The 17,941-nt window shown below is 40.6% G+C and overlaps 1 protein-coding gene across 3 annotated transcripts in view; it reads left to right on the top strand.

Moving 5' to 3' along the window:
• The window catches only part of NT5DC1 (5'-nucleotidase domain containing 1), a 139,077-nt gene that overhangs the window by 107,091 nt on the left and 14,045 nt on the right, over nt 1-17,941 (top strand). For all 3 annotated transcript variants that reach the window (XM_053222355.1, XM_027057059.2, XM_027057058.2), the window contains exons 7-10: nt 4,063-4,237; nt 5,996-6,093; nt 15,857-15,975; nt 17,072-17,224. In XM_053222355.1, the coding sequence (XP_053078330.1) occupies nt 4,063-4,237; nt 5,996-6,093; nt 15,857-15,975; nt 17,072-17,224 (545 nt within the window). The remainder of the gene's footprint in view (nt 1-4,062; nt 4,238-5,995; nt 6,094-15,856; nt 15,976-17,071; nt 17,225-17,941) is intronic.

Below are 17,941 nucleotides of genomic sequence, written 5' to 3'. Positions count from 1 at the left end.
GCTACAAATCATATTATTACTTTGACTTTAAATAAACATAAATATCCCTGGGTCTGCCCCTGCACTAATTTAAGTATTCATTCATTGAATGACTGGTCCATGTAGCAGAAAGTCAGGCTCCCTACCGTTAGGAGGTTACAGTCACTTCAAGGAGATAATTTAATAGACCATTATTATCCAATGCAGTGTGTTCAACCTAACTTCCTTTGGTTTAATACCTTGATTTAGTTCAAATATGAGTGTGTATTATAGACAACAGTACTATATTAGAAACTCCAAAATTGCTAAGAGACTGGATCTTAATTGTTCCAACCACAAAAAAGAAAAGATAGTTATGTGACATGATAGAGGTACTAGCAAACGCTAAGGTAGTAATCATATTGCTGCAATATAGAAATACAGAAGATCAACACATTGTACATCTTAAACTTACACAATGCTTATATGTCAGCCAGATTGCAATAAAAATAAAATTTAAAGAAGATGGATGTGTATTGTGTAGTTATATCTCCTGTTCCTTTAACGATTTGAGGTTACGGGAATAACTATATATTCCCCAACAGCAGCCAGTGATTGTTTATAATAATAGCGACCCATAGTCTACTATTGGGCAACTGTTTGTACAGGACTTACCTTTTTTAGTTCACCTTAATCTGTCTTGTGAACAAAATGAGGACACCCATATTATTGCCACAGAGTGTCATTTTCTCCAACTAAAGTATTATGTTTGGACTCTTTTGGATTAACTCTAAAGAAAACTAATAAAACTAATTTAGGCAAGAATTTTCAAATACGGTATTTAAATGTACGTGCTTTATTTTGTTATTCATTTGGAAATGGAATAGTTTTGTAGCAGTAATTCATATTTTGATCACTAGATGGCACTGAGCACATATAGCTAAGGAAAAAATAGCCTTTTTTCTTAGCTGTCGTTTCTTTCTTTTTTCTTAATGTTTATTTATTTTTGAGAGAGAGAGAGTGAACAGAGGAGGGGCAGAGAGAGAGGGGGACACAGAATCCGAAGCTCCAGGCTTGGAGCTGTCAGCTCAGAGCCTGATGCGGGGCTCAAACCCACAAACTAGGATATCATGAACTGAGCTGAAGTCTGCCACTTAACCGACTGAGCCACCCAGGAGCCCCTCAGCTGTCGTTTCTGAATATAGATGCTTAAGTATGTAAATGTTTTCAGCATTATATACACATACCTTTTGTTTTCCATCCCGTAGTAGTTCTATTGCTATAGAAGCTTTGTTTTTCTGGGAAATTCTGAGAGAGACACTGCCTCTGCCCTTTACTTCGATAATCCTTCACCAAACAAATTCTTAGCTATTTCATTTTATTAATTTTCTCTGCCTTAAATTAGCCCTTTCTTACTACTACCTTCTCTTCTCTGTAGACTTTTATTTAAGGGTCATTACATAGTTTGTACAATATTAAGAGATCAGAGAGATTTACATAGTGTTCCTGTACGGCAAAACACAAGAAGAGTGTGAACTTTGTTTTTGTTCTGGGTCTCTTTATGTCTGTATATTATTCTCATATTGTAACATGGGAGGGGGTGGGGGTTGTTATTTTTTGGTCTGGTTGTGATTAATTCTTGCAGTATATCATTTTCTGAGTAGAGGGACTGTAGGCTACAAATAAGAGATATACTTGATATTTAAGCTGTTAAATTGAGTCATGTGACCGGAAGTCCCCAGTTTGGCTGGTACCTTCAGCAATGGTTAGTTCATTCAGTGTCTTAATCAGAGACCTGATGATGTCATCAGGAACCCAGGTTCCTTTCAGATTTCCACTTGACCATCCTGGTTATGTCAGACGTGAGCTTTGTGTTGAGAGCTGCTGCCCTTCTAGGTGGAATGTGCAAGCCTAGCAAAGCACAGAGTAGAAGAGGGGACGTATACTCGTATGTAGATGTCTTCTCGGTGGTATATTCACGATTCCAGAGAGTCTCAGAGTTCTCAGGTCCCAGTGGCCAGGCACGGGTCTCCAGCACTTCCTAAACAATTCACTGCACTGCAGGCAGAAGGAATCACCAAGACAGGTTCAACTGGTAGAGACCCATGACCTCCCTGAGCACCCAGCCCCTCAGAAGAGGGTGCAGCCTCATAGAAAAGCAGTGTCTCCAGCCAAGGAGAAGCGGTGGGATTTGGGCAGGCAGACAACAGTGTTTGCTACCATTTCTGGTCTTTGTTTCATTTTGGCTTTTTGCTTAGAGACTCTTCTTCCTCCTGCTATTCTTGAAATAATAACTTTGATTATCTGTTATTTTAAGTGCGTGAGACTGTACAGAATTAAAGGTATAGCCCACATCTGTGGCAGAGTTTATCATTCATTACAAGCTCTTTCTCCTGTGGTTTTGTTTATGCTTGTGTCCTTTTCTTAGTAGTTAAAGAAGTTGGGTTCTCTTTTTCTGCTTATTAATGCTACCCCTCATAGAACAATGTCTCTGAAGTACTTTATGAATCTAGTAGCATTTCAGGCAAACCTACAAGTGTCTGCTAAGTATGCACCACTCTCAAGGCACCCTGACAAGCATTGAGGGTGGGTCTGACCAGAACTTCTGGAGATACTGGCACCATCTGTCCCAGAGCTCAGACTGACCCCTTGGACTCTCTAAAGACTCAAAGGGTCAGCGCCTGCTGGCCCTGCTCAGTGATTAAAGTCCTTTTGCTGTCAGTTGCAGTGCCTTCTGACCTTTTCTAGCTGGTTTTTCCATTTGACATCTCAGCACCTCTCACAGGCTGTACTAGACTGGCTTTCTAGTCTGAATTCCATCTGCAACACAATTGTGACTCTGAAGAACCCAGCTCCCCTCTCACTGGCTTCATGCCAAAGATGCCTTTCTGGGGCATTATCTGAATACTTATTTGTCGTTTGTATTCAGCAAATATCTGTTGAATGATTGAAAGAATATTTATTAATTGACATTCCAAATGCAGTAAGGTTTTTTCCGGACTCAAAACTGCCGATTAGGCGCGCCTGGGTGGCTCAGTGGGTTAAATGTCCTACTTCGGCTCAGGTCATGTTCTCATGATTCGTGAGTTCAAGCCCCACATCGGGCTGTCTGCTGTCAGTGCAGAGTCTGTTTCAGATCCTCTGTTCCCCTCTCTCTCTGCTCCTCCCCCATTTGCTCACTTGCACCCACATGAGAATGTTTTCTCTTTCTCTCTCGAAAATAAACATTTTTTCAAGAAATTAAAAAACCCTGCTGATTATATTCTTTTTTATGTTATCTATTTTTTTAAGTTTTTATTTATTTTGAGAGAGAGTGCACAAGTGGGGGAGGGGCAGAGAGAGGGAGGGAAAGAGAGGATCCCAAGCAAGTTCCATGCTGTCAGCTCAGAGCCTGACTCGGGGCTCAATCTTGAGAACTATGAGGTCAAGACCTGAGGTGAAATCAACAGTCAGTCACTTAACCCATTGAGCCACCCAGGCACCTCTGTTATCTATTTCAATAGTTTATCAGTCCTTATCAAATATCCAACATTCTCAGTTGACATTTTCATTCGTCATGTCCTTAAGTAAAGAATAGGAAATATTCTCTTTTTTTTGTAATGTTTATTTTTGAGAGAGAGATCGAGCATGAGCAGGAGAGGGGTAGAGAGAGAGGGAGACACAGAAACCAAAGCAGGTTCCAGGCTCCCAGCTGTCAGCACAGAGCCGGATGCAGGGCTCAAACTCACAAACCGCAAGATCATGACCTGAGCTGAAGTCGGATGCTTAACCGACTGAGCCACCCAGACTCCCCAGAACAGGAAGTATTCTTAAGAAGCAGTTAGCAATGGCATCATTGCTATGTTTGAACCAAGTTTTTCTCTTTTTATCTATAGCTTTGAGAGAGATGAACTTGTTTGAAGAATATACAGAGTCAAACAGTTTTTTTTAGAAGTGAATCTGTCTCTGTCTCCTGGACTTTTGGAGTTCAAAGTCCTTTGGCTTCAACACTGCTTTGTTGGAGAGACAAGGGAACTTCAGATCCCCCTACTTCTCCGCCACGTTGGCCCCTCCTCTCAAACAATTTTTTTAAAGAAAAATCTCTTTGACATTTTTATTTTTCAGAAAACTGTGGAATATATTTTCCAGAAATAAAGAGAGATCCAGGCAGATATTTACACACTTGTCCTGAATCTGTGAAAAAGTGGCTTCGACAGCTAAAGAATGCTGGGAAAATTCTGTTGTTAATTACAAGTTCTCACAGTGATTACTGTCGACTTCTCTGTGAATATATTCTTGGGTAAGTAATGAGTCATTCCATTTTCATGGTCTTCTACAATACTGGATAACAAATTAGGCTAGTGCTGTTTTAAAAGTACTTGACCGTGACCGTATCCTTATATTAGACAATGCTGAGAGACATGTAGTTGTTTCTTGTAACATCCCTCAACATCTGTCGACAGCAATACCACCCAGGTACAGTTTAGCAAAGCAGTGTTACGGGGGCCAGGATGCTAAAAGCCCACCGGTGGTCTGGGCTTTAGATGTTCTGAAAGGTTGATAAACGACATGTCCTTCAAGCAGTGCTCCATGAATTTGGTTTCTCAGCTTTGGATGACTGTTGAGGCACATGGAGTTGTAGATTTCACTCCCAGATACATACATACCTGGAGTACAGGGCCTCTAGCCATTTGAGTGGGGAGCCATGTACTTCACCATTTTGCACAGCCAGCGATGGGCCTGACATCCTTGAAAATCGAGGCAGGACAAATGCACAGACTTAAGACACACGTGGGTTCAAAGCCTACCTTGCAACTTGCTCTGAGACCTGAGGTATGTTCTTGCACCTCTCTCATCCTCGATTTCGTCATCTTAAAAATGGGACAATAATACCTCATAGGTGTGAGAGGGGAGTTTAAATAAGCGTAACACAGGTGAAGTATGAGAGTAGTTGATAAGTTTCAGGAAGTCTTAATACTTCTGTCATTCTTGTGAGCAATACCCGGGAATATCCATGCTCACAGCCAGATTCTAAAATGGGCTACTAGATCTCCCTAACGTTTCCTAGGATTTCAGCAAATACTGAATTTCTGGGAGTATGAAGCAAGTTTAACCCTCAAAACTGACCTCCGGCTGACTTGTTTAGCCTCCTGGTGTCCATGTTCTTCAGCACATGTGAGCCTAGATGGGTCTGTGATATCCTTAGATCTGCCAGTAGATTTTCTGCTTTTTAATAATACATAAACCTGGGGTCCTTGAAGTGAATTAAGGTGGAAATCCTGGATGCCTTGCCCAGTGCCTCTTAGACTGTGAGACTATTTGCTGTCCTGATAGTGGGACCATGCTTCAGAATAAGCACTCTTACCTTCTTTGTCATTAGCATAGATAACCATAGTTTTTCTTCCTATCTTACAGTCTCATTAGCATAGTTTAGATTTGTAGTTACTGTCTTCCCCATTGCTATAATGAATCCCATCTACCCTTTGCCATCCCAAATGATCCTTAATGTAGTATTAAATACAGGCCAAAAAACAATTATTGTTGTTATCTAAAAATTACCACATTATACGAGCACACTGATTTTCAAAAGAAGATGCCTTCTTCATATGTGAACACTCTAAAAGATATCACCTGACTTGATCATGCTAGCTTTCTGTAGGACCCGTGTAACACACAAAACTATCAATACCTTTTCCTGCTAATAAATCGAGACAAAGTTCAGGGCCCACATTTGAAGATACAGCTCATGAATATTTTTGTTGTTAGAAGCCATTGAATTCACTCACTGTAACTATTACCATCATGAGAAAGCCAGCTTCGCACCCAGAGTTAACGAGTTAATACACATTTTTCCCCTTACGTTTATACTTCAAGGTGTCGTCAGGAAAAGTTTTGCTCAACCACTTCCTATTTCTGTATATAAAATATATAGAAAGCATACAGAAGTTAATCAAAAGGTAAGAAATGATTCTGTGGTCTGATAGGTAAAGATGAAGTTCTATTTTATATGGGCTTTTTCTAATTTCTTAAAATTATGAAAAATATTGTTGCTTTTTAGGAATGATTTTACAGATCTTTTTGCCATTGTGATTACAAATGCATTGAAGCCTGGTTTCTTCTCCCATTTACCAAGTCAAAGACCTTTCTGGACGCTCGGTGAGTTAACATTTTGTTTCTTCCTTATTTAAGATTTGTTCATTCAGGTACTTCGTAAGTACCTGTTGGCTGACAATCAGGTGCAAAGTTCTGTGTTAAATACAACCAGGGGTATATAAGTGATACCAAGTCTTCTTCCTCCCTCACAGAAATGCATAAACAAACACTGCTACTTAGCAGGTGAATAAATGCATGGGATGATCATAGGCCATGTTACCTGTTATGATGAATATGCCTGAAAAAAAAAAAAAAACCAATAGGAAATGCCTGCCTGCTGAGTAAACCAGGAAGGCACTTTAGAGGGGCTGACCAGGGAAGGTCTGTCCAAAAAAGTCAGAAAAGGTGACTTATCAGGCAGGACCTGAGGGACAGGTAATGAGAAGAGCAGAGGAGGGGTGGCAGTTCCAGTGATGGAGAAGAGGCCAGCGACTCATGGGAAGAGAGAGGCGGGGAAGTTAGGGAAGCACGCAGCCTCATACACTGTGACAATGGGTTTGAATTTTATTCCACAAGCTATGTGAAGCATTCAGTTGAGGTGTATGGGTAATCTGGAGAGCTCTTTGGCTGAGGATGGTGAATGGATTGAATGTGGGAAGAATAGAAAGAGGAAAACCATGGGGGTGCCTAGGTGGCTCAGTCGGTTAAGTGCCTGACTTAGGCTCAGATCACAATCTCCCAGTTTGAGTTCAAGCCCCTCATTGGGCTCTGTGCTGACAGCTCAGAGCCTGGAGCCTGCTTCAGATTCTGTGTCTCCCACTCTCTCTGCCCCTCCCCTGTTTGCACTTTGTCTCTCTCTCTCACTCTCAAAAATAGAGAAAGAAAGAAAGAAAGAAAGAGAGAGAGAGAGAGAGAGAGAGAGAAAGAAAGAAAAAGAAAGAAAGAAAGAAAGAAAGAAAGAAAGAAAGAAAGAAAGAAAGAAGAGAAAAGGAAAGGAAGAAAGGAGGAAGGAAATGAGGGAGGGAAGGAAGGAAGGTAGGAAGGGAGGGAAGAAGGAAGGAAGGGAGGGAGAGGGGGAGGGAGGGAGGGGGGAGAGAGGGAAGAAGAAACCAGGCACTAAGTGTGTCCCAAGTAAGACACCGTGGTAGTTTGGTCTGAGGAGGTAGTACTGGAGATGGAGAGGAGACATATTTAAGATGCATTGTGGAGATGGACAGTGGGACTCGGTGATGCTTTCAGAAGCAGCAGATGAAAAGATAATCAAAAATGACTTGTTGATTTTTCTTTTTTTTTTTTGAATTGAGCAAAGGAGTGAATCCTCATGTAGCCGTGAGGAAGGTTACAGAAGAAAAGTTTGTATGGGGTGGTGTGGTGATTAAGATATCATGTTTTGACATGCCTACAAATTCTTCAGCGGGGACTAACAATTAGGAAATTGTATGGATGAGTGTGGAGTCCAAGGGGAACAGCTTTAGGGTCAGGGTATAAATTTGGGAGAGTCATTAACTCATAGAAGGATATTTTAAAGCCATGGGCTTATATGTGAGATACAGAGAGAATGACAGAGATAGAAACCAGACTGCAGATAGGTTCTTCTACATAATAGTTTTTAAACAGTTCATCCTTCTGTCTCTCGATACTTTTCAATTAGACATAGTGCAAAAATGCAGTAACTTGTTAGCATAAGTTAATACATTTGTGGTCCCCAGTGTATTAAAAAATTTGGTGTATTTTTAATGTGCATTGTTTTCTGTTACTGGTGTGTGTGAAAATTTAATAAAAATCTCTGTAGAACAACATACGTACTGTAATAGGTATAGAACCGGTATAGATTTTCTTGGAAGAAAATGCAAAAATCCTGCAGATAAAAATAAACATTGTTGAGTACTTAGTTATGTGTTTAAATATAAATTTATGAAGAGGGGGGAAACATTTAATTTTTGTTTGTTTGTTTAACAGAAAGAGTATTATTTGAATCCCTGATGTTATTTCTTGACAGCAAGGATTTATATGAGACATTAAACCAGTATATAAAAACCACCATCACTTTCTCACTTTCTGCTAGACCAGGGTTTCTTAACTGTTGCACTCCTGAGATTTAGGGCCAGATATTTCTTTGTTAGTGGGAGTGGGAGTGCTGTCCTATATGTTGTAGGCTGCTTAGCAGCATCCTTAGCCTCTAATCATCTTACCTCCCAATTTGTGACAACCAGAAATGTCTCCAGACATTGTCAAATTTGCCCTGACCTCCAAAATTGCCATCATTGAAAACAACTGTACTAGACCATTCTCATGGACATATATGCATATTCTCATATTTTCAGTTTACAAGAACAAAATATGCCCTTGGGGTGCCTGGATGGCTCAGTCAGTTAAGTGTCTGACTCTTGACTTCAGTTCAGGTCATGATCTCAGGGTTCATGAGTTTGAGCCTGGCATAGAGCTCCATGCTGACAGTGTAGAGCCTGCTTGGGATTCTGTCTCTCTCCCTCTCTCTGCCCCTCCTGCTCGCGCACACACACACACACACACACACACACACTCTCTCTCTCTCTCTCTCTCTCTCTCTCTCTTCCTCAAAATAAATAAATTTTTTAAAAAAGGTTCTCTAATTCATGATGTTGTATTGTAGTGTTTGTTTTGCTGCTGATTCTGAGTCTTTGCCTACCTGTAACTACTTTGTTTCCACTGCTGGTTTCCCCTCATCTTTCTCTCTCTCTCTTAACAAAATATTTTATTGCAGTAAGATATTCATTGTGCTCAAAGTCAATACAAAGTAAGTTATTAAAATTATTTTCTTACAAATGAAACTATGGAGACACCTGGGTGGCTAGTCGGTTAAGGATCTGACTTCGGCTCAGGTCATGATCTCACCATTCGTGAGTTCAAGCCCTGCATCATGCTCTGTGCTGACAGCTCAAAGCCTGGAGCCTCCTTCAGATTCTGTGTCTCCCTCTCTCTCTGCCGCTCCCCCGCTCACACTCTGTCTCTCTCTCTCACAAGTAAATAAGCATTAAAAGAAATTTTTTTAAACAAATGAAACTATGTAGTTAACAATAGCTATGAGTAAGCAGCAACACAAATGTAGCCTCTAAATCAGTATGTAATCTTCTAAAGATTGCTAACAATACTAAAGGAAAAATTTGTTGACCATCGTTGTTGAATTCACTGATTTCCATTAAACAAAAAAAGTCTTCTATATGTTTAAGACAAATAAATTTATTCCTTTGAAGAGTAACCAGAGAAAAGTCTGATTCAGTCCTATATATGCAGTTCAGTGAACTTTTTGGTTAAATGGCATATTTTCCAAGCTTCACACCTATTTCTCAAACGGAGTTTTTCTTAATGTTAATGTCAAAGCATTCTACATTTCATATTACAAAGTGTCTACATGAGTTTTTAGTCAGTTTGGAACTAATATCCATGGTATCACATTTCTCTTTAAAGGTTAATGTTTGGCAGCATTCTATCTTAGCCTTCCTTTCTTCTCCTGCTGTCTTCAGCTACCGCTCTGACGGTTTCAGCTAGTACTTATATATGAGTGACTCCCAATTCCTTATCTCTGGACCTCACTTTTCCCCCGACTTACAGAGGCATATTTCTATCTGCCTTCTAAATTCTCCACACCCTACAGCCCCAGCATTGCAGGAAACTTGGGATGTGCTTATAACTCATTAACCTCCCCTCCCATCTTGGGATGCTCCTCTTCCCATATTCTGTAATTCCATTATAACTTTTCCAACAGATCTTACCCAAGCCAGGAAGATCAGTCATCTTCTGTTACTCTCTCCCCTTCACATCACACCTGCCTTCAGTTTTCTCAGATTGGTCACCTACCATATTCCTGCCACTGCCCTTATCATCCCTTGTATGAACTGATACATTCACATCACTACTGGGTATGACGCTACTTAATAACTGATGTCCCGCCCCCATCAGCCTTGTAACCCTCAAACCACCCATCCTCCATATCGCTGTTAATGTTATCATATCATGCAAGTCATGTCAGCGTGTTCTGGTAACGTCCAGTGTCATGTAAATCAAATCACTGCTCCAAATGGTTAAAAGTAGAAATAAAATAAGGCAAAGGATGTATCTGGGATGGAAGGCGCTGGGTGAGTGTGTCCTTGCAGCTGTCGCACAGGCCTGACGTCATCCATTGTCATGGGGACAAGAAACGGGGAGAGTTGCGTCCGAGTTGGCGGGGGCTGAGTGCCTCCTTCTAGGCAAAATATGCAGCATCCTGCCCCATCGCTGTGATTCGGCTTTTTGCCAGTGGGAAAGCCTGGGGAGGGGGTGGGGAGGTGTAGAGGAGAGGAGTCCATCTTGCAAGATTGTAACTTAATTGAGGAGAGTGACGATATCTTTTTCACTGCTGTGTCCCCTGTGCTGTCAGCTACCCATCCTCCTGCCCTCAGTTTGAAAACCGTGATTCCCAACTTGCTATCTTTGGTTTCTTGGCCTCACCTGTCACCAGTACACTCTGAAATCTTTCCCTGAGACTTCCCTGGAGCCTCATACCACATTTCCTCCTGCTCACAGCTCTGCTCAGTATTCTGAAACGAGACTTGATATTCTCCTTCCTCCTAGAAAGTGCAACCGTACACGCTGGCCCCTTTATAATCTTTATCTTCATTACTTGACTATCTAGTGAATTGCCCCCCATCTATAAACCTCCAGTGTCTTCACCCTTTCACATCCAGCATGTTGTACATCAAGTCCTGTTTAAACTACCTCCTCTCTGCTCTCTGTTTCCTTCCCATTAGGCCTTCATTACTCTCTTCCCTGTGAGTCTCTTACCTCATCCCCCTGCCCTTACTTTATATCTCTCCTTTCTTCCATCTCTTGCCTGCTGCCCTCAAATACTTGGCACATATTTTCATTTACGTATAAATTTTAAATATATTTTAATAACTTTAAACATATGTTATATGAGTCACTTATTACTGTGAGGCATACAGTATAGTTAATCACATACACACAGAATCTCATTGGCTCCCCACCCCATGAAGCATCTAAGGCGATTCTGAACCTGGTTGCTAAGTTACCTTTTCATCTGCACTCTGTCTGATCCCTCCAGATGCCCATTAGTCTGGCCTTGCCAGAATGAATGCCTTCTGTTCTTCTGTCAGGTTTTCAATCCTGCTGTTCTCTCCACATCAGTGTTTCCCAGATTTTAATGCACACTCACACCACCTAGGGATCTTGTTAGAATGGAGATTCTGATTCAGTAAGTCTGTGTAGAACCTTAGATTCTGCATTCTAAATTTTTTTTTAACGTTTATTTATTTTTGAGAAGAGAGAGAGAGAGAGCGTGAGCGGGGAAGGAGAGAGAAAGAGGGAGACACAGAATCTGAAACAGGCTCCAGGCTCTGAGCTGTCAGCACAGAACCCGACGCGGGGCTCAAACTCACATACTGAGATCATGACCTGAGCCGAAGTCGGACGTTCAACTGACTGAGCCACCCAGGTGCCCCTAGATTCTGCATTCTAAACAAATTTTCTGGTGAAGCAGATACTACTGGTCAGATCACCAATGACAGATTTTAGTAACCCTAAGAGAGAAGTTCTTAGAGCCATTAATTGAAGATTGTTATTCTGAAAAGAAACAAACTTCCCATCATATTAGGTATGGAAATGAGCTAGATAGTTAAAGAATAAACTAAAGGAAAAGACTTTTAAAGAAATAACTGCTATTCGTTATTAAAGAATTATGAATATTAGAGAATTATGAATTATAACCCCAAACCAAAGTAGATAAAGGTTTTGCTTTCTATTCTATTAAATTTGCTCCTACTCACTGGTAAGGTATTTATTTCTCTTAAGATGTAATTTTCCTTTTATGACTCCCAACACAGACAAGCATTTTAGCAGATATTTTCATTAAAAAGTGTCTTTTTAAGGGAGGCACCTGTCTGGCTCAGTTGGTAGAGCATGCGACTCTTGATCTTGAGGTCATGAGTTCAAGCCCTACATTGGGCCTAGAGCTTACTTAAAAAAATAAATTTTAAAATACAGCATTTTCAATATTAAGCCAATATAAAAATTATTACAACATATTTGGGGCACTTGGCTAAGAAGAGCCTGACTCTGATCCCGAGGGTCATGAGTTCAAGCCCCACACTGCATGTGGATATCACTAAAAAAACAGCTTACTTTTTAAATGCCTTATTGCCCATGCCAAAGAATAAATGGAGAAAGTATGTATAAAAAAATGCACAATTGGGAAAAAAAATTTTCTAACTGAAAATTGAAGAAGGGATATGTAAGAGAAAATATTAAATGTCCAGTCAAGTCCACATTATATAGAAAGGAGTTCAGGAAATCAAAAGAATTAGAGATATATTTTTAATTATAAATCATTGCTAAGTAAACCTCTACCAAGTCAGAGATTGCTACCAGAATATTAGCATCCTGAGGACAGGGACTTGGGCCATCTAGTTCACTGCTATATACCTCGTACCTGAAGTGTTCTGTAAAAGATAGTTGAAATAAAGAGCAAAAGAAAAAAAAGAAAATGAGTTTTTTCCATCTCAGAGTCTATTTGATCCCACCAAGCTGTGAGGGTTCTCTCATGTTTGTAACTTTTTCCTTATAACAACAAAAGATTGGCAACATCTCACATAGCTACCAATAGATGACTATTAAATAAATTATGGAACATGCATCTATTTTAAAAACTAGGTACATAACAATGTATTATCTAGAGGAGTTTTTTTTTTTTATTAAATTGCAGAAGAATGTGCTAATACTTCTGTTTAAATGGGAGGGTTCGTGGGTATTGCCTTAATTGCCAAGGCTGCTATAACAATATACCGCTGACTGAGTGGCTTAAACAACACAAGTGTATCTTCTCCCAGTTCTGGGGGCTAGAAGTCTGAGGTCAAGGTGTCAGCAGGATTGGTTTCTTCTGAGGCCTCTCTTCTTAGGAGGGGCATCTTTTTCCAGTAACATATAGTCTTCCTTCTGTGTCGTAATCTCCTAATTCTCTGTGTCTCAATCTCTAATGAGGACAATAACCGTATTATATTAGACTCACCCTAATGACTGAATTTTAACTTCCAAGGCCTTGTCTTCAAATACGGTCACATTCTGAGATGTTGGTGGTTAGGACTTCAACATATGAATTTGAGGGGAACACAGTTCAGCTCATAACAAGTATGTACACATGCCGACTCTTCAAAATGTGGGTTTGCAATATGCGCAGTTTATTGTATATCACTCATACCTCAATAAATGTGTGTTTAAAAGGGAGAGGAAAAGAATATATGTTACCGTTTGTAGAAGAGGTGAGTGCATAGCAGATAGAGTTCAAAAATGTGACTTTTAATATATGTAAGTGTATTACTGACAAAAATCACATCAATCACATAAATACATACTGTTTAAACGTTAAGATAGTAACTCCAAGCACACTGGGAGTTGGGGGGAACAGGTGTGAGCTGCCACATGAACCACATTCAGGCAGCTGTGGGCTGAGGTGAGTGGTCAGGCACAGGTACACAAAACTTCTTACAAAACTCTTGCTCTCTATAGCAAGGTTTTCTGACCTAAGATAAGTTATGGAACTTATCTCTGTTCAGGATTGTTAGCCATAGCCTTGACTGTATCATTTCCCCATATTTATTTTGGGACTCTTTTACTGACTAAAATTTTACTACTTTGCGGGGCGCCTGGGTGGCTCAGTCGGTTAAGCGTCCGACTTCGGCTCAGGTCATGATCTCGTAGTTTGTGAGTTTGAGCCCTGCGTCGGGCTCTGTGCTGTCAGTTCGGAGCCTGGAGCCTGCTTTGGATTCTGTGTCTCCTTCTCTCTCTGCCCCTCCTCCACTTGTGCTCTGTCTCTCTATCAAAAGTAAATAAATGTAAAAAAAAATTTTTAAATAAAAATAAAATTTTACTACTTTGTTTTTACTTTTCTTGTCCATACGCTCTTAACAATAAGAAAATAAAAAGGTTGTTTGATTTACTATTTGCTTTAATTGATTGCTCTTCCAGCTCTATCCAACCCTTATCTGCTTCCTAACTTCAGTCAGTTTTGGGGGAGTTTGCATGTTATAGGAACAACTTTGAGCTTTGGTCTGAGTTTTTCTCCTTGAAGGTTATCACCTAAACATCCATTAGTCATTGGGGCGCCTGGGTGGCTCAGTCGGTTGAGTGACCAACTTCGGCTCAGGTCATGATCTCACGGTTTGTGAGTTCGAGCCCCGCATCGGGCTATGTGCTGACAGCTCAGAGCCTGGAGCCTTCTTCAGATTCTGTGTCTCCATCTCTCTCTGCCCCTCCGCCACTCGTGCTCTGTCTCTATCTCAGAAATAAATAAACATTAAAGAGAAATAAAAAAAAAATCCATTAGTCATTAAGTTAAAAGATTTGAGGAATAATTTGGACATCTTATGATACTCAGGTACAAAAAATTGTTCTGAATATATATTTTCATAGGAAGATTTCTTAAATTAATGCATTTTGCCCAGTTCTTAAGAATGTTTTAAATTGAAACCATGACATAATTGAATTTTATGAAAATAATACTGGTTTACATTTTTAATAATATAGAACTGTTTCCTGAGTCAATATGAGGGAGATTGTATAAACAATACTTTACAAAATGAGGTTCAAAATGCAATCTAAAGTCCACCTTTTTTTAATTCATTGCTGACCTGTTCTTAATATAATGGAGGAAAGTAGGGGCGCCTGGTGGCTCAGTCAGTTAAGCGTCCGACTTTGGCTCAGGTCATTATCTCACGGTTTGTGGGTTCGAGTCCCGCATCCGGCTCTGTGCTGACAGCTCAGAGCCTGGAGTCTTCTTTGGATTCTGTGTCTCCTTGTCTCTCTGCCCCTCCCCACCTCACACTGTCTGTCTCTCTCTCTCTCTCTCTCAAAAATAATAATAATTAAAAAAAAAGAAGACGGTAAACAGCAATCCATATGGCTATTACAGAAGATGACAGATAAAAATTTCTCTTGTGCTACAGTTGTTTCTTGTTTGTGGCAATTCCATGAGCCATATCCAGGCCCAGGAATCCAAATTTAGAGATGGTTTATGGGTCTGTCTTCTAGCCTCCATTTGAAGTCCTAATGTAAACTGTGGAGCTTGGTTAATAATAAATCAGTTATCAGCTTTGAGACCTTGAACAAAATAACTTCTCTGAGATTTCTGCTCAGTTAAGAGGGTTGTTATGAGGAATAAAAATACATACCTCTCCCATTATGAATATTCTCCCCGCCGCCCCTCCCCCCCCAACGAGAGTAGTACATTTGTTTCAGTTGATGAACCTGCCTTGACACATCACCAATAATGGGGGAGGCTATGCGTGTGCAGAGGCGGGGGGGGGGGGGTGTATCAGAAATCTCCGTACCTCTCAGTTTTGCTGTGAACCCAAAACTGCTCTAAAAAATAAATTATTTTAAAAACATATTTTTAAATTATTTTTTAATATGAAATTTATTGTCAACTTGGTTTCCATACAATACCCAGTGCTCATCCCAACAGGTGCCCTCCTCAATGCCCATCACCCACTTTCCCCTCTCCACGCGCCCCATCAACCCTCAGTTTATTCTCAGTCTTTAAGAGTCTGTTATGGTAAAAACATATTATTATATGTATATGAAAAATCACATATCTATACATAGAGATAAAGACATCCATGGAGGGCTTGTGATGCATAGGTGCTCACTGAATGCTAGCTCCCATTCCCTCATGGTTCCTTCTTATACATGTCCTGCAGCCATGCTTGGTGTGGTCTGCCCATATGGGTGCTCTTACTTGATTAAAAAGTATAGGATTATTAAAAAAAAAAAGCATATGATTGTCAAACTCTATTTTCAGAGAATGATGAGGAGCAGGAGGCATTGCCATCTCTGGATAAACCTGGCTGGTACTCCCAAGGGAACGCTGTCCACCTTTATGAACTTCTGAAGAAAATGACCGGCAAAAGTGAACCCAAGGTATTTTCTGATTGAGGTGGAGTTCTTGATGCCCACTTACAGACATAAACCATTATAAATTAAAACATAATTCTAAATGCATTCAGCTTAGTTATCTATGGGGAAATCATCTACCTCTGCCTATCTGTCAGTCTCTTATTTCTTCTGCTTAAACAAGCCCTTTCTTTGTTGATCTAGACTGGGTTTTCATCTCTAACGGAAAAGAGCAGAGATTCCAAGCAGGAGCCACAGTTCTAGGGAATACACTGGATAAGTGTATGGGGTACCTGAGGAATGATACCCTATAACAGTTCTCAAAAAAATTTTGCAGCAAGTGAAATACAGCACAGACTAGCCTAAAGACCCACTTGCTTTTGATACTCTGGTCACATTGTTGATATTGGACATTGGTGCATTTTTTACAGCAGAACCCTTTCTTCTGAAAAATGTTTATTGGAGAGATCAGTGTGTAACTGAGACCTGCGCCATTGGCTCCCACTTTGCCGTAAGCCCCTGGGAATTCTTGAGGGGTTTAGTAGACAGAGCATCCTGACTTGAAGGTTCTAGTTCATTTTCCCTTACTCTCATTTCTCATCTGTAAATTGAGGGGTGTGGATTAGATCGGTGGGGCAATGCCTCAGAATAACTGGGGAGCTTCCCAGAGTCCACCTGCCCCAACCCCCTGTCCAAGATTCTGTTTCGGCAGGTTTGGGTGGGTACCAGGAACTCCTGGGCAAGGGCTGTGATGTGTGCTCCTGTTAATCTAACCCACTGTAACAAGAACAGGTCATCTGTAATATGTCATCAGTTCTTCAATCCTGAGGGCAGGTTCATCTGCACACATATGGACTCTGATTTCTTCAGAAAACTGAGTAAAATCAGTTAGCCTCTGCCTTTCTTCTACCTGCAAATGTATTGTGTAACTTCTTACAACAGACTGGTGTCCTGCAAACCAAATGCGGCCAGTTTACAGTCACCTGTGACGTTACTCAAGGATGTTTATGTAACTTTTGTCTTACTCTGATACCTGTTGACGAATTTTTTTCTGCTTCCGTGAAGTGAACACTTTCTTGCACAGTTCTCATCCCTCAAACGGAATTTGCTGTCTGACTTACAGGTCGTTTACTTTGGTGACAGCATGCATTCAGACATTTTCCCAGCCCGTCATTATAGTAACTGGGAGACAGTTCTCATTCTGGAAGAGCTCAGAGGGGACAGAGACGGGAAGCCTGAAGAATCAGAGCCTCTAGAGAAGAAAGGAAAATATGAGGTAAGGATTCCCTTCAGCTCTCTGCTGGAAAGAAAAACCTTTATGTTGATGTATCTTAGAAAGAGCTTGTTTGTGCCAAGAGTGATGAAACCTGTTGGCATTTATGGTGATCTTCTTGCCATCTCAGCTCTATTGTTTATTTTGTTGATAATTTTTAAATGATGCCAAGATGACCCTGACCATCTGTCTTCCTAGCCGTCTGCTCTCATCCAGTGCTGTGAAACCCTGGGTGATTTTGGCTGATGCTGAGATGGCTAGATCCAGACTCACTGTAGTCGTACCCTATGTCTCTTCTGCTTGGTCATGAAAGTTCTTCCGCGCTTTTCTCATGAGTTTACGTTAACTAAACTGGTAACTCCTTTAGACTTATTCCTGAGCTGCCGAGAATAAACTTAGGTGAAGACTGGAGGTAAAGAAAAGTAAAATATGTCTAGAAAAGTAAAATAAATCTAGAAAGGGAAAATAGTTTAAAAAAGCAAAAAGGGGGTACCTGGGTGGCTAAGTCGGTTAAGCATCTGAAGCCTGCTTCAGGCTTTGTGCTGACAGCTCAGAGCCTGGAGCCTGCTTCAGATCCTGTGTCTCCTCTCTCTCTGCTCCTCTCCTGCTTGCACTCTGACTCTCTCTCTCTCTCTCTCTCTCTCTCTCTCTCTCTCTCTCCCCTTCTCTCTCTCTCTCTCAAAAATAAATAAAAAACATTAGTAAAAAACATTAATAGGG

This window comes from Acinonyx jubatus, chromosome B2 (assembly GCF_027475565.1).
Source record: "Acinonyx jubatus isolate Ajub_Pintada_27869175 chromosome B2, VMU_Ajub_asm_v1.0, whole genome shotgun sequence".
Lineage (NCBI taxonomy): Eukaryota > Metazoa > Chordata > Mammalia > Carnivora > Felidae > Acinonyx > Acinonyx jubatus.
The sequence above is the reverse complement of the archived record's forward strand: the minus strand, read 5'-3'. Positions and strand labels throughout refer to the sequence as shown.